Raw genomic sequence first — 23,645 nt, forward strand, 5'->3', positions numbered from 1 at the left:
CAGCTTTCTTTGGGAATTTAAGATGTCCGCTATTACATATCATTGATTTATTTCACTGAAGAATGAGGAAAATTATCAAGTTTTTGGAAAGGATCAAAGTCTTGATGAAATCTCTATGCACCACAGCTCCTTTTTTCTTAAGAAATCTTTATATTTTATTCTCAAAATTTAAAACTGTTATTTTTAGCCCTAAAATAATAGGTTTCACGTATTCAAGGATATACTGCTGAGATGTAAGATTTGAAAAAGTCTTGTGCATTATCATTATTATCTGTGTTATGAAAAGATTTTATCTCATGCCTGATTACAAATGCTTATGCTCACACCTGTCTCTTAGATCAGAGGATCTCAAACTTTAGTGTGCATCAGAATCACCTGGAGGGCTTACTAAGACACAGATTGCTTGGTCCCACCCTCACGATTCTGATTCAGCATGTCTGGGGTGGGGTCCAAGAAACAAAATTTCTAACAGGTTCCCAGGTGACACTTTGAGACAACTGCCTTTGATAACCAGTATACTTCTTTTAGGAGAAGGAACATCTTGGACTCCATTACCATTATTTTAAATAGTCTACTAGAAAGATGTCTATTTGAAGTTGCCTAAGATATTAGCAATTTTCATTATTTTCTTCAATATCTTATCAAGCGTTGAGGGATATATTAATTACTAAGTATTCATTTTAGTAAAGCAGTGTGTTGACTGACATTCAGGTGCAATATTTTTCATCTGAATAGCCATGATCTTCCTTCAGCAACCTTGCTGAACTTAGAGTTTTTGTTAACAGCTTTATTAAATTTTATACAATTCACCTATTTAAAGTGTAAAATGCAATTTTTTTACATAGTCACAGATATTTGCTACCATTACCAGAGTAAATTTTAGAACACTTTCATCATCTAAAAAAGAAACCACATACGCTTTTATCTACCACCTTTCTATACCCTCAACTCACCTACCACTACTCCCCGAAGTCCTAAGCAACCACTAATATAGATTTCCCTATGAGTGGAATCATATAATATGTAGTCTTTTGTAACTGGCTTATTTCACTTAGCATAATGTTTTCAAGATTCATCCATGATGTAGCACATATTAGAACTTCATTCCTTTTTATGGACAAATATTATTCCATTATATGCATGTACCACATTTTGCTTATCCATTTTTCCATGGATGAGCATATGAATTGTTTTGCCTTTTTGCTACTACTAATAATACTTCTATGAACATCCATATACAAATTTTTGCATGGACATGTGCTTTCATTTCTGTTGGGTATATGACTGGTAGAATTGCTGGATCATATGGTATCTCTATATTTAATCAACTGAGGAGCTTGCTAGTCTGTTTTCCAAAGCTGTTGCACCGTTCAGATTCTTTACATCCTTGCCAACATTTGTTGTTATCTCAACTTTTCATTTTATACATTGGAGTGAGTGTGAAGTAGTATCTTGTGGTTTTGATTTGCATTTGCCTGATGAGTAATGATGCTGAACTTTTTTTCATGTGTTATTGCCATTTGTATATCTTCCCCAGAGAAATGTCTATTTAAATCCTTTGCTCAGTTTTTACTGGAGTAATTTATCTTTTTGTTATTGAGTTGTTAGAATTCTTTACATATTCTAGATACTTAAGTCTATACTAATGTTGAACTACAGTTGATTCTTGAACAATACAAGTTTGAACTGTGCAGGTCCACTTATAAGCAAATTTTTTTCAATAAAAGTTACAACGAGCGCGCCTGTCTTTCTTGTCTCCCCTTCTACCTCCTCCATCTCTTTTCCCTCTACCAGCCCTAAGATAGCAAGACCAAACCCCCTCTTCCTCCTCCTTAGCCTACTCTGTGTAAAGACGACAAGGATGAAGATCTTTATGTATTTTCTCTTCTTTATGATTTTCTTAATATTTTCTTTTCTATATTATACTTTATTGTAAGAATACCATATATAATACATATAACATACAAAATATGTGTTAATCAACTGTTTATGTTATTGGTAAGGCTTCTGCTTAACAGTTGGCTTTTAGTAGTTAAGTTTTGTGGGAATCAAAAGTTATACTTGGATTTTCCAACCCCCATTCTCCATGTCTTTCAGGGTCAACTGTACTTCAAACTATTATACTTAGTTTGTAGTACTTACTAGACTATACTCATCATTACTTTTATGAATCAGTGAACCATCTTTGAGCCATGATAAATTCTAGGTAACTAAGAATAAAAGTAACTTAAACAGGGAAAAACAAATGTAAATTTAACAATAACATATAAATGACATGAAAGTACAGACATTAAAGTCAAAATGTCCCTGTTATATGAATGTTTGCCAAGACAAAACAACCAATGCAATCTTTGTTATCCATAAGCAGTCTAATAAATTATAACAGATGTGATGAATGAAATAGCATTTCAAGGAATATCCTAATTTATCTTATATTTCAAAATCTGAAATAAACACAAATAAAATTGACCCATTGCTTGTTCATACCTAACTGCCTGGGAACCACTGTAGACAGCTGGGTACTCCAGTAGTTCAGGAATCACGGTGAGAAACATTGCCTCAGAGACCAGAACAATTACTGGCCTAAGCAGGAACCTGAAAACTGGCTGCTATTGTCTACATTCTTAGCTGTCCTACCTGTCTTGTAGCTTGTACTGGGAAAAGGAAAGAGCCCCTCTGTGTGCTCCTGCATCACCATGACAAGTTGCCTGCACAGCATGTCTGGCCCACCCTGGCTAGGTGCTCCCTGGGCTTCATCTACCTAATCATTTGATAGACTTTATTGGAATTTCTGGGTTGTAAGCCCAAGGACCTTGTCTACTTTGCTCACAGCTATGTTCTTAGTGCCCCCTATAGCATCTGGTATATAGTAACTCAATAAATATTTATGAAATGAATATACAAATCAAGATGAGAGAAACTATCATCTTCTGTGACCTGGGCCTAATTATGGAGAAAAATCACTAGATAAAGAATGCTTTTTCTGAGCAAAAAGTAACTACCTACAGAATGGCATCTGTGGTGTACCCAGCTTTCCATTTAGTACCCTAATCGTTAACAGTTAACACTTCTTTCTCCTCAAAGTTACTTCTGAATATTAGATCTTCTATGACTTTTGCATTATCAGTGGACTTCTGATATTTAAAAATACTGCATTTTTGGTTTTATTGTATCTCACACATAAATTTATAGGCAGCCACATCAGGGAAAACTCTAACAGAACTACTGCCTAATGAGTAGTCTTTCTAGCTTTAGGAAGTGTTCTATATAAATATATTTTAAAAGAAAGACAGTAAAACTTCCTTTTAAAGGTTGGTCTGTTTGGTAAGTTTTGCTTTAGTTTTTGTACGAAGAGATTGTTTTTATTCTCTATGTGTCTTGTAATAACTTATTACTGCTTTAAAGAAACAGAAGCCTGAACCTGTATCCTGTTTGTCATTGTTAGCTTTGCAAAAAAGAATAGGTATGACAATGGTGAGGTTTTTTAAACAGAGGAAAGGAAAAGGAATGAACTGCTGAAAACAGTTAAGAGTAAGACAAAGCTTAGGGGAAAAAAGTTACACATTCCATGTAACAAACCACAAAGCCAACAATTAATTTCCTTTAGCAACAAAAAAGCTGCCATAAGCTAATTAGCATACCCTCCCTGTGCTGTGGCAATGCTGTCTTTAAGTCCCAAATCAGAACCCTCTAAAATAAGCCTAGAATGTTCCTCTGGCATATTTTGCCCACGTATTCTTAGAATTACCAAAGAAATGAGAATGATGTAAACTGCCCTTTTCTCCAACATCTGGATTGTGACAATTACTGAGCTATTGCTCATATACAAGTCAATCAGAGAGGTTAGCCTGGAAGAGAGTAATTCCTGCATCCACGATAGAGAATTATAAATAAATTCATGTTGAATGAATAAACGAATGAATGAATGAAACAATAAATAGATCAGGAACTAAGTATCACAAAGTCTTGATTATCAGGTTTCTAGATTACCCATAGGAAAAAAAAACAGTGCATATAAGCAAATTCATCCATTTACATGTTATAAAGCATCTATCATTTACAACCAGGCTTTAAGCAAAAACAGATTCTAAAATGTGGCCACTGTCATGTAGTGAGTCTTGTTTTCTTTCTCATCCCCTTTTTGCTAACCCCTCATTAGAGCAAAGCACCTCTCTGTCCGAAGGACCTCGCCCAGTGATATGTACTTGGTAGAAGCTCAATAAACATTTATAAAACCTAACTAATGATATTAATGAAAATGTCTAAGAAGGAAGTGATAGGCAGTTCTGTCAAAAACAGAGGCTCTTGTAATGTATATGTCCTAGCTAGAGATAAAACAATCAGTGATATAAAGGTTAGTTCATTCTGGACCACTGAAGAATGATTCAGAGTATGAATATGGTTCAGGCTCAGGTTTGTTAAATAAAAGCTTTATACATAGGTATCTCTGGTTGCACTAACATAATGGAATCATTGAAGTGATGGATATAACTTAATCAAAGTTAAGTTTAAATGAATTCAGGCCTAGGAAGCCACCTTCCAAATCTATTCACTAATTTGATTTTAATTCCAAGCTTAAGATGAAGTCTTATTTGTAATTTTTTAAAAATAAAGGCAAATTCACAATTATAAAGGACAGTGTTTCTTGTCACATATTCAGCAGACACCAAATCATTATGATCTATGCATAGTCCAAAAGAAGTTTTTAAACTTAGAAAACCTTTTCTTAGGAACTCTATTTATGACTTGAGCTATAACTTTCTTGAAGATATTCTAAAAATAAAGAGAAATCCTCACCTCTTACAATTAAATTTCAATAAAAATTTCAATTATATGGAGCCTTGGATTTTTGCTATAACCCTCATATTAAATTTTGTGCTCAGTATTAAAGGAATTAACGTCAATTTCTTTACCAATGAATTATAGGGAATACAAATTAAGATGAAAGAATGAACTGGGAGTATACATGCAAATATTGTGCATTCATATTATTATACAGCATAATCTGTAAGTCTGATATTAATGAGACTCAAGATTTAAATGGCTGAAGAATGTGTTTAGTGAATTATTGTCAATCAATGCCTCTGTTCCAGGATAAATGTAATCTTGAATGGCAACATACCTATTATTACAAATTCCTAAGTAAGTACATTATTTCAAAATGTCACTGTCAATTTACAGAGTAACATATAAACATCTTTCCACCATATACCCAATTGCCTTTCCTTCAGAATAAATGAAACACTATTAAGAAAAATTATAAAGTCAACATTTTTACAGCACTAAAAGAAAACCAATGAGCATTAAAACTTTCAACTAGCTATGCCACTTCAAATTTTCATATTTGTTAATGTGGATACATTAGGTTTTATACCATTGTAATCAAATATTGTTTTTTCAAGTTACCTTATTTCATGTAAATTTCTTCTAAATGTTCACTTATTCAATCATTTAACAAACATTTACTGAGTGCTGACTCTGTCCTAGGTATACTGTTAAGGGATAGAGTTACAAACACAAATATGATATGACTCTTGCTCTTAACAAATTCACAGCCTAATGGAAGATAGAGATAATAAAGTGAAATACAATAGTACAGAGTTATATTAAAATTGTCTACATGTTTCACATTTGCAATAATTAAAGAATACACTATTGAAAACATTATACTCAGAAGTTCTTCATCATTGCTCAAAATCAAACCCTCCCTTGTTCTAGGAAATCTTTTTTCAAAAATTAAAAACAAACAAAAAATTAAAAACAATTTTACAAATATCTGTGAACTTCGCATCTCAATAACAAATGCTAATATTTATTTCATATTTTATCTTAAGGGTATTTTCCAAATCCAGAAATTTCTAGATTGGCCAAGTACTAATGATTACTTCAGATTATTACTTATAGCTCCTACCAGCTATATGACCTTGGACAAATTTGCTTAACTTTGACCCTTAGTTTTCTCATCTGAAAAGTGGAGATAATCATACAAATTTGTGTTAGATTATCTTCCATTTTCCCCTCAGTATCCATGCTCTACTTAGCTTTTTGCCCAGGGAGGTTTTCCTGTCTTCTAATAATAGTTTCTGACTGGGTTAGGTCAATAGGAGATACTAGCAGGAGATTACTGTATAGAAGGAAAGTGAAGCTATTCCCTGGTTTCCTCTCTACTAGGTCCCCAAGTTGGCTATATCCCTCTATCAAAAGCAGTCCTCTCCATACAGTACCTTCTCCCAGGCAATCAGGCCTAGAAATGGTAATGGCTACCTTAGCCTTGGGGTTGGTATTATTCCCTGTTGATTTCTGTAAACCCTGCCTATGTCTTTATAAATGGTCCCCTTTTTAAACTCTTCTCAAATAACTCTGTTTGAAAGTGTCATCTATTTCTTGCCAGAACTCTGACTGATATACAACCTCATGGGTTATTTTGAGGATCACATGAGATGATGATATATGTAAAGTGCTCAGCACAGTGCCTAATACATTAGAAATACTCAGTATTTATGCTTTAAATACTTACTATTTATACTAAGTATAGACTACTATTGTCATTATCAATACTGCCGTTATTATTATTTTATTTGAGGTTCTATGTTTATGCTACCTATAACATCTGAATATGTTTGAGAGATTGAGAAGTTTAGAATCCTGGAGATCTTTTACTAATTCTCACAGTACTTCAAAAATATATTCAAATGCAAAATGTGTTTATTGCTAATTAATTTCAATATTTAAAAAGAGTAAGAGGATCTTAAAAGTGAGTGATAAAATCCATAGAGTAGACAGGATTTTCTGGTCTGTACTTTCTTCTGTAAATACATTTCCAAACTAATTTCTTGCAAATGACCTCCTGTCACCACCCCAAAAGTAGCAAAGTATCAATAGTCCATAAATTTAAACAAATTATTGGGTCTTAGAGTCAATGGAAAGAATGGACTGAAAGGTAAACTAAATGGCATAAAAGACCTTGGTAAATCTAGAAATGCATCTTTGTCATACTTATTTATCAATCATGACATAGTCAGGCATCATCATTTGACAAATCACCTCATTAAAATCTGCTTAACCTTTCACCTTACCTCATCCTTTATATCTTCCTGTTGTTGGGCTGTGAAGATCTCCATTGCAGCCATGAGTCTCATCATTAACTCATCTACTGTTGTGTTACCTAACAACACATGGAGATTGACAAAATTTACTTTTTATAAACTTTTTATATATAACTTCAAAGTATTAAAGTTATTAAAAAATGGAAAGTTGTTCTAGAATTAATCAGAAAGAAATAACTAGAGTTTAAAATACTTTCATGTTTTCATTGAAATGTTTCATATGTTCAATAAGAAAGAGTAACTAGTATTACACATTGGCAGGTGAAATTTCAGAATAGTCAGATTTGAGGAACAGTCTCTTAACAAGACGGATTTTTAGCACTAGAAAGAAGAATGTCCAAGTCATGAGCTTCAAAAAAATTCTTTTTAACTATGAGAACATATCCACTTAATAACACATGCAACAACTGTTTATACGTCGGTGGTTAGCATTTTACATGTATTATCTAATTTAACCTATACAACAATTCTATGAAGGGATCATTATGATTTTGATTTTAAAGAGAAAGAAAATGAGCCTTAGATAGCTCAATCAACTTGCCCCACCAAAGTCAAGCTGGTTAAATGGTGGGGCCAGAATTTGAAATCAGAGCAGGCTCACTTGAAGCCTATCCTCTTTGCCTCCTCAGTACACTGCTTTTACTTAGAATTATCTCCTATCACTACTATTTGTTTCTAGTGAAACAAATAGTAATTCAATTTATGAAAACATTTGATTCCTTTTTTTTTTTTTTGCCCAATTGATATGTTTTCCTTTCAGCTGCTTTCAAATGACTATACTATAATCTTTATGAAGAGGGTATTTAAAATGTTTGATTTTCCTTAATATAATTTTATTCCCTGTTCAAGTCCATAACAAACATATAGCACATATATGCCATTTCTTGAAAGCACTAAGTCCTTGTTACTTGCTTTGGATGTACTACAAGAGAGAAATTCATAAGGATACATAAATATATGACAATTCTTCTCTTAAACCTACAGGCAGAGTTAGTTTTTCTCCAGGAATTGAGAAGGAGTCTTCCTATCTCATTAATGAAATGGCCACTGATGGGACAATGAAGAGCAAGCATCCTTGCTGGTGTTTTTCCAGCAGGCTTTACTAGCATGATCTTTCAATGGCCCTTTTCCTAGTTTTTCTTATGACCATTGGCAGCATGGGGTTAAGGAACATCTGTGGTCCTTAGAAAAAGAAATGATCCAATTTGTTCACATCAGCACTATTCTCTCAATAAATGAGCTATAGGACAAATGTTATCTTGTCACTAAGGAAACAGAACTGGTTTTGTAGTCAGAGTAACAACCCTAGTTCCATTACTTATAAGCAATATGACCTAGTACCTATAAATTGTCTAGCATATGACAAGGGCTTTAATAAACATTTGTTTAATAAAGAAATAAGCGAATGAGTAGATTGTAGCTCTCTAAAGATCAATTTTCTTATTTTAAAAATGGAGATAATACTAGTTCTGTAATGTTCTTGGAAGGAGTAGAGATAATGTAAAGTATCTGGTACACAGTACACACACAATTACTGGTCGTTATTATTAATAGATATAATAGATGGCAAAAGAAGTTTAAGATTACCTTCAATGTAGATTTTATTATTAAACAAGTCTTGGGTTTCCATATCTTATTTGCAAACTGTAGTAATTAAGACTCGGAGCATAGGAAATAAATACTTTATGGAGGGCACTGAAATCATCAGAGGGAAAATACTATACTTGTATAGTGACTAAACATTGGCCATTAATTTTCAGGCTTAAGCCACTGCTCATCAGCTATACTTCAGCCCTAACTGCAAGGAACCACTGCCAAACTGGACTTGTAGGTACTTTATACTTAAATCCTTAATGATCTAAGACAGAGAAAGGGTACCAGTTAATGTTAATGCAGTTCGGGGCAAAGCTACTCTTCACAGCTAATTGCAGTTCTCAAACTTTTTAATGTCAGGACTGCTCTACACTTTTAAAAAGAACTGAGATGCTCAAAGAACTTTTGCTATGTAGGTTATAGATATCAACATTTATTGTATTAGAAATTAAAATTGAAATATTTAAAACAAATTTACCAATACATTTAAAAGCAACAATAATAAACCCATTACATTAATATAAATATTACGTTTTTACAAAAAATGACTATTTTCCAAAAGAAAAAGTTTAGTGAGAAGAGTGGCATTTTTATGACATTTCTGCAAATCTCCGTAATGTCTTAATGGAAAACAACTGTATTCTCGTATCTACTTCTACACTAAACTAGTTACAATATGTTGTAGTGGTTGAAATTTATGAAGAAAATCTGGCCTTTAAAAGATAGGTAGTTGGAAAAGGGAGAAGTATTTTTATAGATGATTGTGGATATTCTTCTTTGATACTACACTCAAACTGACAAGTGGAAGTTTCTTCAAATTAGATACACGTGGAATCTGAAACCATATCAATTAACATTTTGTACTTTGTTAATTAAAATCCATTGCTCTTTAAATGTATCTTTTAACTGTTCATGATTTTATAACATCATGCATTAGTCATTTGGAAAACACTGGTACACTGAGTTATATATTTCTTCTGAATGTTGACACGCTTCAATATATGATATAAAAAATCACATTTGTTAATGTCACCACTGATGCCATCAAAAAAGTATTTAAGCTGTCTTAAGGTGCAGGATATAAATTTTGTCTTGAAAACTCAAATTTTATCAATGGCAACAAAGTATCAGTTTTTTTACTTGAAAATGACAGATTCATTTTGCTCATTTTGGAGAAAATGACTGCCAAATACCCAAGTAACACAAGCATAGTTTGTCAGTCCTATTTTCAAGTAAAAATGATTTCTGTAAAAAAGAAAAAAAAGAAAGAAAGAAAAAAAAGAAAAAGAACTAATTTAGCTCAAGCAACCACCAAGTGCTTTTGAGACAACCAGTGTATGTCAGTACACAGCAAAGTGCTTTATTCATCCCTCCCACTGCATCACATAAACTATTAAAAGGGATAAAATTTAATACAAGCAATAATTTTTACTGCTTCATCAGGAACATTTTTAAATGGTCTTTTCTTTTTTAACTGCAAGTACATGGCAGTGAAGAATATGACAATTAGTACAGTTTTATGTGATGGCCTTGATTTGTGCTAAGACAGTGGTCTCCAACCTTTTTGGCACCAGGGACTGGTTTCACAGAAGACAATTTTTGCATGGACGGCAGGGGCGACGGAGGATAATTTCAGGATGATTCCAGTACATTACATTTATCATGCAGTCAAACCTCTCTGCTAGTGATAATCTGTATTGGCAGCTGCTCCCCAGAGCTAGCATCACCACCTCAGCTCCACCTCAGATCATCAGGCATTACATTCTCATAAGGAGTGTGCAACTTAGATCCCTCACATGTGCAATTTACAGTAGGGTTTGCAATCCTGTGAGAATCTAATGCTGCCGCTGATCTGACAGGAGGTGGAGCTTATGTGATGATGTGAGTGATGGGGAGTGGCTGTAAATGCAGATGAAGCTTTCCTTGCTGGCCTGCTGCTCATCTCCTGCTGTGTGGCCTGGTTCCTAACAGGCCATGGACCAGTACCAGTCTGTGGCCTGGTGGTTGGGGACCACAGTGCTAAGGTACCAACAGTTTTACAAACTATTGCTTTTGATCCACTAATGCAAATGTCAATAAAGTAAAAAAGGCAATAAGAAGGTCTTATTACAATTATGAAAATAATTTTCATCTTACAGATCCCCTGAAAGGGTCTAGGGTACCTTTGCAGTTTATGGACCACATTTTGAGAACTTTTAACTATTGCAATATTGCTTCTCACAGGGAAAGCAGGAATGAAGTATTATCTTCATTATTCATTTACCCTGTGCAAATCAGTTCCCCCTGTAGGTCTTTTTTAACGTGATTATGAAACTGAATGCTCTAGTTATAGAGAAAGCATAAAATACCAGAGGTTTGGTTTTGTTTGGGTTTTAAAGATATTGGAATTTATACATTCCCTCTCCTCCATCAGACCTAAATGGGGACAGAAATTAAGTATCCCAGACACAGCTTTAGCTTGGAGTACTTGAAAAACCTTTTTCCCAGTGGCATAGAGAAGACAGACTGTTTTCAATTTACACTAATTCTTGGAGTATATTAGTAACAATAAAAAATTAAAAAATCATTCACTTATTTTTTTGGTAAAGTGTGCACTGTGGTTAAAAATTGCAGGCATCCTAGACATGGAATCACACAAATAAGGAGAAACAAATGTCTCTGTGAACAATTCAATCTACAATATACAGTGACTGGATTTTCCAGATAACTAGAGATAAGCATTTCTTTCAACTAATCAACATTATAGCAATAAATCAATATAAATGAGAAATGTCATATTTGACAACTATGACCTAGTTGCTTGTTTAGAGAATTTGGCAATTCTGAATATTTAACTTAAATACCCTACGTTCCAAGGAATGCACAATTTTATTCAGATGTTTCTGTTAGAAACATGCAGCATATTTTATTTCTTATAGCACTTGTACTTTGAAGATGTTCTTCAAGATATTTTATATTTTAAAATGCAAAGACATTCACCAATGGAAAGAAATATGGTTAACTTTGATGGTAAAAACTATAAAGTTATCAAATACACAGAAGATTTTACTCTCTTTTTGACATGTACTTTACCTTGTATCACATTTAACACTTCATTAGATGATCGCTTTCCCATAATAATCAGGAAAAGTGGAAACTGATCTGTTTTTTGAGTCCGAATGGTTTGTGCAACAACACTGCCAAAATGTCTATTGCACATCGTCAGAAATCTAAAATGAGAAAAAATCCAAAGTAAATTTTATTTCAGAGTTTAATAAATGTACTAGTACCCCAACAAAAACTTATTATTTTATTAGTTATGTTAAAATGAGATAACCTGCCTTACAGCAATATGCAAGATCTTGCTATATTGAATTTTCAACTAAATCTTAAATGATACAGAAATGATTATCATATAGAAAAGCAGGAAGCGTGCCCGAAATGTTGTCTGGGTTGACAGCATAGGATTCATAATCTTAAACACTGCAAGCTGTGTTACCCTTAAACTATGAAGAAAACAAACTGAAGAATTTCAGGAGGAATTTCTTAAATAGAACAAATAACACAGCGTGGTACAAAGATAAATTGACTAGCATCATCCTAAAAAACAGAATTTAGTAACATTTTTATAAGTTTTTAGAATCCAGAACTGTACTTTAGAATAGTGTTTTCTTCAGTAGTAGGTCTTCTAGTTTCATACTTAGTATTAGATAAAAATAATAATTCTAAGCTTTTGACCAAAAAAAAGCTCAGAGATATTAGCATACCGAAGTCTAGCATTAGTATTCTTAACACGATCTGGAATAAATGAAAAAACTGATAAAGCTTTTCTCTTCTATTAGAGGACTGTTTGAAATTAGCATTTCTTTCAAGAGAAAAGGGTAGCTTATGATATGTTTTCAGATCTGATGGTAAAAAGTAAATGTCATAATAATAATGAATTATGAAAGACCAAATGCAAATATAGAATGCTTTAATAAGATCCAATTTAATAAAGTCTGTAAAAATAATGGACTTTTAATAACACAGGTCACAAAAGGCAAAACAGTGGAAATTCTGGGGACTAGCCACTGGTACTAGCTTATTAATTCTTAATTATGTTCATGAAAGGCAACTTAAATCGTGTGTTTTCTTATGCCTTATGATAATATTTTAGGTAACAACTCCTCTGAAATGCATGTTCTGGCTGATGAGCAAAGTCCTGTCGTCACATGCATTAGAAGGTAAATCTATTTGAAAAGATAAACGACATTAAAATGTCATGTGCTCAGATTCATTTGATATCCAAATTCAAAACAGAATCAAATCTCTTAATTTTTAAAGCCAATATATTTTCTGTAGAAATTCATCTCAGAAATTTAGGCTGAATCCTTCATAAAACCTGTGCTGTGACTATAGAAAGTAGGTCTTGTTAAGGGCTACTGGAATTACTGGCAAGAGTATGAAGACCAAGTTAGCACCACTGCAGTAAATTCACTGGGAGGCAGGTTCACATACTCATTTAGAGCAGCAGTAACCAGAACTCATGGCAATGATATGACAAGGCCTTAAGAAATCCATTGTTGCCATCATGAAAATTAAAATCTTCACATTCCGCATCTATTATGGGATAAAAGGTGATCAAGCAGCCTAAGTTTCCATACTAAATTTCACATCCACATAGCTTTAACTCGTAGATCGAAAAATGTGTAGATCAGGAGACTAAAAAGTTAGGATCTCATTTTTCTTTGTGCTTCTTTTTTAAATATTTGAAGTCAGTCTTGACCTGACATAATCATTGGCAACCTCGAAAATTAAGATGTCAAAAGACAGTTGGAATGACATTTTCTACAAAAGGGAATAAGTCTTTGTTGCTTTCATACCAATGGATTAAGTGGATACCACACAGTAGATGCTCATTGCAGCACCAGCTTTACAAGTGACATTAAATACAAGATACCCCTCAAAAAAGGAAAGAAGAAAGAGAGAGAGAGAAAAAAAGAGAGAGAAAACAAGCAAGCAAGCGAGCAAGTCGGGAGCGGTAGCTCATGTCTGTAATCCCAGCACTTTGGGGAGGATCACTTGAGGCTGGGAGTGCAAGAGTTCGAGAGTGACCTAAACAAAATAGTGATACCCTGTTTCTACAAAATAATTTTTTTTTAAAAATTGTAGTGCATGCCTGTAGTCCCAGCTACTTGGGAAGCTGAAGCAGTAAGACTACTTAAGCCCAGGAGTTTGAGGTTGCTGTGAGCTATGATGACAGCACTGTACTCTACCCTTCTAGCCTGGGTGACAAAGCAAGACCCTGTCTCAGAAAAAAAAAAAAAAGAGTGGTGGTGGGGAAGCAGGCAGGCTCAGACTGAGTGGTTTTAAGAATTCCATTTCAAGACAATTTTGCCTGGAAATTGTGTATTCCCAAATTCATTCTGTGAAAATGAGCAAGAAGGAAAAATAATTATGAAAATGTAGGTATCTTGTTTGGTGTAAAATACTATAAAACACAAATTTCAAAACCACACAAAGCATATTCCAGAGAGGTACAGCCTCTAAAGGCACATAGCCATTCAATTAACTACAAAAAAACAGCAAAGTGATCAATTTCTTGACTAGTTATTTGCAAATCACTTTCATTTTTTGGAAGTAGTTGGGAAATATGTAGGGATTATACAGCCAGCTGACAATTTTCTAGTAGCTTTAACTATTTGTTTTAACCAAAGGACTGTTAAAATTTTAACTAATCTGATTAATCTTCCTAAAATCTGAATCATGTTTGAGATTTTCAAATTGCAGCCTGTCAATTTTCATTGACAGCCTGTTGGGCCAATGGACAGTACCAAATTGCAAAATTCCTACTTGTCAGTTCCTTCCACTATAAGTAACAAGAACTTGAGGTTAACACTTCACATATATCAAATCTTTCTCATGGCTAGGAAGCTCTGCCTCCTCTTCCCAAGATCATTCATAGTGCAAGACTACCATTCACAGCACACTACCAGCAGCAAAAAAATTCAGTTCAAAACATTAGAAGAAAAAGAGACATGGGAAAATCAAGTCATTTTAAGAGAAAAAGTATGGCTCTCGTAATTGTGGTATTTTCTTCCTCTTGAACAGATAAAAGTGTGAGAGTGTATCTAGTGCAGGGACAAAGTTGCCATCCCAATTGCACATGGCATTCATGAGTATTAGATGTCATGAAAGGATAAATAGTTTCCACAGCTATTGGATTCCTGCAATCTCAAGTCCAAAGCGGGGAAGCAATGACAAACTATTCTGTAACAAGGGGAAATTATTCTGTTTTTTTTAATTATAAAAGATTTGAATAAATCAAACAACCTATAGATTGTAGACCTATTTGAGGAGGGGAATAAGAAGTTGCCAAATCAACCCCCAAGACCAAATGCTAAAATGACAAATTTGAAAAGACAAAGAATAGATGCCCTCACTAAGGGGATAAAATGAGAGAGGAAGAGAGAGGAGGAAGAAGGAAGGATTGAGAAAATGAATGAAAGAAAATGGTCAATCACAAATCAGGTATACTTTTATACTCACCATTTCTTGCTATTAGAAAACTAGGAAGGTAAGATAAAATGGTTTTAATCTAAAGTTTAGAGAGAAAAAATAAACAATATCTGATGGCTAGCATATATTAATCAGTAAAATTTTTGGTCTCTGAAGAATAGATCTTTTCTACCTTACTAATGGAAACCAGGATTACTAATAAATCAGATATGGAAAAAAGTAATCTTCCTTTAATTCAAAACAGAATATAGTTTAGTTTCTTTCAATCTATGTCATACTTACATAAGTCACTGACTTTTACTAAGCTGTACTCCAACATAAAATATATATTAAATGAACCTAGCAATTTAGAGGGAGGGAGATGAAATTCTACAAACACATATTGTCTATCTACTGCATACCAGGTACTGTAAAAGGAGGCACATTTGATAAAAAATGGAGGCCACAAAACTGCCAACTACTCTATTTAAGGGTTCCTGATTATTACATTTCAATGTTACTCCCATAAGTTTAAAAGAGTCTCAGCCATAAAGTGGGAATAGCATTTATCTTTAAAACACTTGTCTTCTAGTAAGGATAAAATGAGGTAAGATATAGAAAACACTTGGACTTGAACTTATGCCTAAAAAATAGCAGGCCCTCAAAATTGGTAGCTATTTCATTATTATTCAATACATACTGATATTTAACATTTTTATCATTATTTCTTTCAGGATTAAAATGATAGTTTATACCTACAGGTCAATGCCAACACTGAGAGATTTTTTTTGCACAGTAAGATACAGTATCAAAGAGTTGTTGACTGAACAAAAATTTTCACTGTTTTCATTCAGAAAATGAATGGGCAGGTATCAATGTATAGAAAATAAGAAAATATAATTATACATGCTGCAGCTGTGCAATACTACAAAATTTTAAACATTTAAAAGTGGATACAAAACTAAAAGCACTATTTTGTTTTAAATACATTTATATTTAATCATAATGTGGTAAAAGGTCAAAGGGGAAGCAGACACATGTGAAGGGGTGAAACATTAGGGGCATCCTTGGTTTATAACAACCCACTCTCCCAGGAACTAATCCATTCTCTTGGCCACTAATCCAGTCTCCTGAGAGCAAGAGGGATAACTCACTACCACGAGAACAGAGGTAGAGCCCCCATGACCCAAATGCCTCCCATTAGGTTCCACCTCTTAAAGTTTCTACCTTCCAACACTGCCCCACTGATATGAGTTTTGGTGGGGACACACAAACCATAGCATAGTCCTAAGTCTTTGGTTCAAACTGAGTTACGAAAACAGGGTACGTGACTAAGCTGAGGGAGACTGACTATAAAGGTGGTGATCCTCAACCTTTACTGGTCTATGAATCACCTACGGAATTCATTTAAAAGGCATGTTCAGAGGCCAGGCTGGTGGCTCACACCTGGAATACACAGCACTTTGAGAGGCTGAGGCAGGAGTATCACTTGAGGCTAGGAGTTTGAGACCAGCTTAGGCAACATAGCAAGACCTCTTCTCTACAAAAAGTTAAAAAAAAATTAGCTGGGTGTGGTGGTGCACACCTGTAGTCCCAGCTATTCAGGTGGCTACAGAGGGAGGATGGTTTGAACCCAGGAGTTTGAGGCTGCAGTGAGCTATGATTGTGCTACTGTATGCCAGCCTGGGTGACAGAGCAAGATCCTGTCTAAAGTAAAAAGGCAAGTTCTTCAGCCCTATTCCCCCAGAGATTCTGATTCAATCAATGTGGGGTGAGGTCCAGGAAACTGCCCTTTTAATAGACCCCTAACCCCACCCCAGGTGATTCTGATGATGCAAGTGGTTAATGGCCAACTTTGAGAAACACTGCTTTCACGATATAGGACTGCTTTCCTTGTAAGGCTTTAAGCTGCCTCTGAAGATGGTTTTTAAAGAAGTCATCCAAAAAATGTTTTAGGCAATGGCAACTTGATTGGACCATGTCTAGTCTCCCAAAATTACCACTTTGCAAATGTTAGTTCCCACTTACTTTATTTGTATGGGTGAGCTCCAATCTGATGTGGGACAAATAAATAAATACCTTAAAAGTTTATGAGCTCCAGGTGATGAAGGAAAAACAAAGCAGGGAAAGGGATGTTGTAATATAAAATAGAGTGATCAGGAAAAGTCTCACTGAAAAGTTGAGATTTCATCAAAGACTTAAAAGAGGTAAAGGAAGGAGTGAAACACATCTGAGGAAGGAGAATCCCAGGGTGGAAAGAACAGCAAACACAAAAGCCTTGAAATTGGAGAGTATCTAATGTATTTGAAAAGTAACAAGGAGGTTAGTATAGCTTCAGCAGAATGAAGCACAAAAGACAAAATTGATGACTGTGACTATTTCCACATGGGGGGGGAGAAAAAGAAAAGAAAAAACCAAAAACCATAACAAGGCCAGAAGATAAATAATGAACCGGGGGATATTTTCTGAATGTCAAACCACAGGGAAAGGGCCAATATCCTTAACATGTATTTTTTATATATATAAAATTACATATATTATATATAATTCTTACAAACCAATAAATACAAGATCAACAAACAATATATTTAATATAAAGATAGCTTCCAGAAAGGGAAACAGTAATGCTCAAAAGCATGTGAAAAGATACTCTAACTCATGATGAGCTAACCCCTAATTAAAGCTATACTAAAATATCATTTTTCACCTGTCAGATTAGTAAAGATTAAAAAATTTGGCATTAGCAAGGTTATATAAAAACAATCACTACTACACCCTGTTAGTAGCAGTGAAATTGGTACAATTTCTTTGTGAGCAATTTGCCAATATCTATTAAGATTTAAAAATGCATATATACTCTTAACCCAGAAGTTCTACATCTGGCATTTAGTCTATAGACATATTTTTATGTGGAAGTCACCTACCTACACAGTTAATTACTGCATGTTTGTAATAGCAGAATATTGAACATAACCCAAATGTCTATCAATAAAGTCTGGTTAAATAAAATTATAGTATCTCATGGAATTTGAAGGAAAACTTTGTAGCCATAAAATATAAATAGCTTTTTGTGAACTGATGTGGACTATCTTTACGATATAAAGTTAGTGGAAAAAGTCAGGTGTTAAATAGTATTTACCATTTGTGTAAAACTGGGAAAAAAATAAATATATAATAGCTTGTTTATATACAAAATAATGTGTATCTCTGTGTTACCCTCTGCAGAGGCAATGTTGTATAAATTTCTTATTTATCCACCCAAAGATTCATTTTCCAGAGGCTGTATAAGAGCAATTTTATGTTAAATGCCATGTAACATTTCTTCTGTATTCTGCCTTTTACCAATAAATACAAATTTATGAGAGTCTACTAAATATATGACAAGAAAACACATAGTTGTTGTCCTTAGGATACTAAGAATATTTTGGCTTTTATAAATCAAGGCCCCCAAACAGTAAATGTAATCTGGTATATTACCAGATTTAATGGCCTAGATTTAATGGTTCACATTAAGTGCTGGAGGAATCAGAAGGGAATGGAGGCCTAGAAGTCAGGGAGAACTTTATGTTGCAAGATGGTGCTCCTGGAAGGCTGGTAGGAGACGAACATCTCTTACTCATCTCTGCATTCCTAGCACCTATTACCTAACGTATATTTGTTGTATGAATGGGCCAATTCACTTCAGTAACGTTTATCTCCACCATGATAGTATTGACCATACAACCTTCCTTTTCCTCTTGCAACTACTTCTAAAATCAGTTTAATTCAAAGACAGTTGACCATAATAATTCATGGTCTCCAGGGCTCCTGTGACTGTAATTCCATCTTCACCGGTCACTTGGATCCTCAAAATAAACAGGTGGTCCATAAGTTCATGATTCTAAGCTTCCCTTCTGACTTTTAGCAAACTGCAGTTTTTATTAATATATAATTTCATCCTGTCACCACCCAATGACTGAAAATATGACTTAGAAAAAATTTAAAACATACCAATATGAACAAACTAGAGTAAGTGGGAATTACTGCAAGCAGCATAGTATTGTGGGAAGAACAAAGACTTTGGAGTCAAACAAACCTGATTTTGACACTTACTATTAATAGTTTTTTCCTTTGGCTTATTTAGTCTCTCTGAGCCTCGGCTTTTTCATTTATAACATGAAGATAATGATACCTACTTTTGGAATTGGCCTGTGGATTAATAAATACTACTTCTTTTCCTCCCCTTTATGTGCTTCAGAGTCAAAATTGGTCCTCCTCTCAAAAATTAAAGATATGGTGAAATGTTTCCTAAAATAAGTTATAGCAGCAATCTCAGACTTGTATCACTAAACAAGCAGTTATCCTTAACACCGCATTTGGCACTGGATTTATTGCTGTGTAACTTCTAGAGTATGCACCAGCATCTTCATGATGCCCTACTATAGAGCAGAGATTTAAAGTAAAGATACATATTGATGTGTGTGTGTGTATATATATATGTGTATATATATACATAGATGGACTGATTTAATGCTGTCATGTTCTCTGATCTTTTCTACCTGCCAAATTTAGAGACTTTGTGATTTTATTATATTAAAAAAATTTCAGGCATTTATTTCAGGGCTGGTTGGTTTCTCTTGGAACTCTGACATTTATACACAATTTCCTAATGTATTTGAAAACAACTATAACCCTAATGGATAAAAAAGTGTGGTAGAAATCTCATACACAGGAAGAAAGTCTTTAAAAGATAAATGACCAATAGCACAGAATATTAGCACTTCAGTCACTCATCAAAGCTTTCTAGCAAGAATTGGTTTCAACCCAGCATTTGATATAGGCTCACTTGAGACAGCTGATGTATGACAGAGAGAGTTGAATGGACATGTTGACTGTGTAGGCTTTCCTCTAAGCTTTAAACCTATTATGAGTTAGATCATCAAAAAGGAATATTTGAGGACCATATCACCTAAGCTCCCTGAAGTATTATCATTACTGGAAAGCAGATTCAATACAAAGCCCTCTGCTTTTACAGGGGATTAATATTAAAAACATCTATTTAAAATAATCTGTCTTCTGCAAAACAACAGTGGAAGATAATTGTTCTATTTAGTTTTCCTAACGACTCTTAAATAGAAAATTATACAACAAAATTCTCCCTTGAACGCAGTGTCAGAAAATCTTGAGAAGAACTGTTAGGCTTCTCTATATCAGAGAACCATAAATGGTAAACTGTAAACTCTCGGGCATAGTACTGGAACATAAGAGAAACACAATAAATATATATGGAATGGACAGATGAATGAATATATGCCTGTGATATCTCCTTTTTCTCCTTTAGCTGCAGGAATTATAGAGCTGAACTTCAACTCAGGTGCTTATAAATATTCATCTTTTTGCCACTATTAGTTGGTTTATATATGATTTTATTTTTATTTTCCTGTTTGACATTGTATTTACTCTTATATAGCAATTATATCCATTTTTAAAAGTAGGAAAATTGTAAATGCCAAAGGGAAAAAATAGACATATATGCAGGAGAGAAAATAAGGGGAGCAAGAATGTTTTCCCAATTCAAGCACAGTATATGGTACATACTGCTTAATGAATACTTTTTTTGAATAAAGAAATAGATAGATGGTAGAGTGAACAGGTCTATAAAAAGCTAAAATCAATGATGATGAAGTGAATATAACCTGAGGAATCAGCATTCCTAAAGTAAATACCACGATTTTACAAAGTACAGACCAGTAAACTTGCCCTCAGTCCCCACAAAAATCTAGAAACGTTGCTTAGACAAATGGTTTATGAATATTTAGAACATAGTAACGATGAATGGGAGGCAGCATAGGTCATTAAGAACATATCATGTCCAAAACTAACCATGAGCTTAAAAGACTGAGAACACATCAGCATTCCATAAGGCATATATGACAAGGTGTTCCAAGGGATCCTTCAGAATTTTATAATATGGAAACTGTAACTTGGAGGGTTTAAGCAATTCACCCACAGTCACAATAGTGGCCTAGTGGCATAGTTTGTGGCATAACTAGAATTCCAATCCTGGTCTGACCAAATCCAAAGCTCTTTCATATTCTTGAGCATTATGATGTTTTGCATTCTTATAACATCCAACAAATAATTATTGAGCATTATAGTAAGAAACAAAAGCGAAAAATATTGATACATTCTTATCCTTATGAAGTTTATACTCTAGTGGACCAACAGCACAGAATAATAAAGCTTACAACAAGCAAAAGTAATGGCTTATTATGGAAAGTTCTGGGAGGGTGCTACTAAAGAGAATGATGGCGGAGGAGTCTTCTCTAGAAAGATTCATCAGACCTTTCTGAAGAAGGGACATTTAAACTGAAACCTTAAGGAAAGAAAAATGGGTTCATTTCAGTCTTTCTGATGACTTCTGTTTTCTCAAGCAATTAATGAGGGCAGCTGAGAAGGGGAATAGTGAGGAGTATGACATGCTTGGTGTATGAGGAGTAGTATGAAACAGACATCTCACCCAGGCAAAGAGAACCAACTAGGGAATCCCAGTAGGTTTGCCCAGCATTATTATGTGCTCATTTTTTTTTTTTTTTGAGTCAGAGTCTCGCTCTGTTCCTCGGGCTAGAGTGAGTGCCATGGCGTCAGCCTAGCTCACAGCAACCTCAAACTCCTGGGCTTAAGCGATTCTCCTGCCTCAGCCTCCCGAGTAGCTGGGACTACAGGCATGTGCCACCATGCCCGGCTAATTTTTTCTATATATATATATATTTTTAGCTGTCCAAATCATTTCTTTCTATTTTTAGTAGAGACGGGGTCTCGTTCTTGCTCAGGCTGGTTATGTGCTCATTTAAAGTTTGTGTTTATTTAAAAAAAAAAATTCAGCGTGATTTTCTCCAGCAATGTTCAACTGCAAGGGTACAGACATACAGAAGGTGAATAGGTGGATCAAACAAAGTGAGTGTAACAGAGGGAGTTTAAAATATAAGAAGAAAATTATAATGATGAACACCAAAATCTAAATAGGACAAGGAGGGAAATGAGAATTGGAGACAGGAAAGGGTAGACGGAGTGAGAGAAAGGTCAATAGACTGGCAGGCATGAGGAAAAAAACCTTAGCACTAATGATGCTTGAAGAAATGAGTGGGAGTACTAGGAAGTGGTGGTCAGAGCCAGATGTCTGAAATCAAAATTTATGACATGATACAGTTTCTATTGATGACCACATCTGAGTGTGGTAAGTAAGGGGAAGAAAAAAAATTTTCTGCAGTTGGACACATCTAGGAACTGAAAGAATTATCAAAAACAATGATAGGAATAGAGATGACAAGGAGTTAAGGTCTTATTTGTGAATAAGATTTGGAAGTTAACAGATAGAATCTGAACTGCCAAAGATCTTGTCAACGAATTGTATTAGTAGAAAACAGTAGAAATATCAACTTGTGGGAAAACAAGTGGGGGGGGGGGGTTCAGTTAACTCCCTGGCTTCTGACAACAGAAGCCAATAATAACATTTCAGAACAGAATTGTGCATCGCACCAGACAAACCTCCTCTGGAGCACTATGGGACCTTTGGAAGGGGCTAGATCTAGATATACCACCAGATAAGGAACAGGAGAAAGGACTAATTATATTTGGTAAGAAACAGCAGGGAAAATAAGGTAAATGAGAGCTATGGTTAAACTGATAACAGGCTGTAATGCAGCAGAGAAGTTACGTTTATTTCAGGTAATCGCAAAATTAGAACCAAAAAGGAGAAAGTTGTGGAAGCTCTTTATAGAAGAAGCACTGTAGCAAAGATCCTTCCAGTTTTTAGAGCAGCTCAAAAAATGCTCTTTTGAAGCTTTCATTTCCTGTCCTAGCAGTATTCAGGAAGAGGTTGGAAAGTCAGTTAAGCATATTATAGGAAAAAAGGCCTGCACGCCTGCAAGTTGTGCTGCTGACTAAGGATTTGTCTAATCCCCAGCTCTAAGGTTTAGTGAATTTCATGTTTATTGGTTCCTTGAGCAAGTGATCCACATCTTATACTTTTTTGATACTGCCATGAACCTTTGCACACAATAATTATTCAGTACATTTTTGTTGTTGAATCATTCAGTATTGCAAGATTATGGAACAAGAAGCATCATGTAGCAGAAAAGCACAGGTAGGGTTGGGATTTACATCTGGTACAGCCATTTGGCACAACATTTGGTAAGGCACAGAACCTCTCTGAGACAAAAATAGTTTCCTCATATGTGAATAGGACCTTTGCTGTTTACCTTGGAGAACTGTGGTAAAGATTAAATGAGGTAATGTACATAAAGTGAAGATTAAATTAGTTCATGTATATAGTGTCTGGCACTATAATGTAAGTAGGTGCTTAATTAATGGCTGTAGTTGTTATGATACGTTTTCATTTTTTAAAAATCGATCATGACGGTATTGCTCTTAGTTACTAATACTCTTTCGATAGATGTTCCTTGTCACAAATAATATTAGCTTGGAAGACAGTTTGAAGTGAAAAGAAGT

At 34.5% G+C, this 23,645-nt stretch overlaps 1 protein-coding gene across 2 annotated transcripts in view; it reads right to left on the minus strand.

Annotated features, from left to right (window-relative positions):
- The window catches only part of FAF1 (Fas associated factor 1), a 440,606-nt gene that overhangs the window by 90,739 nt on the left and 326,222 nt on the right, over window positions 1-23,645 (minus strand). For both annotated transcript variants that reach the window (XM_069477930.1, XM_069477931.1), the window contains 2 exons: window positions 11,772-11,908; window positions 7,077-7,165 (listed from right to left, as the gene is read on the minus strand). In XM_069477930.1, coding sequence (XP_069334031.1) covers window positions 7,077-7,165; window positions 11,772-11,908 — 226 coding nt within the window. The remainder of the gene's footprint in view (window positions 1-7,076; window positions 7,166-11,771; window positions 11,909-23,645) is intronic.

The sequence above is a fragment of the Eulemur rufifrons genome, chromosome 8 (assembly GCF_041146395.1).
Source record: "Eulemur rufifrons isolate Redbay chromosome 8, OSU_ERuf_1, whole genome shotgun sequence".
NCBI lineage: Eukaryota > Metazoa > Chordata > Mammalia > Primates > Lemuridae > Eulemur > Eulemur rufifrons.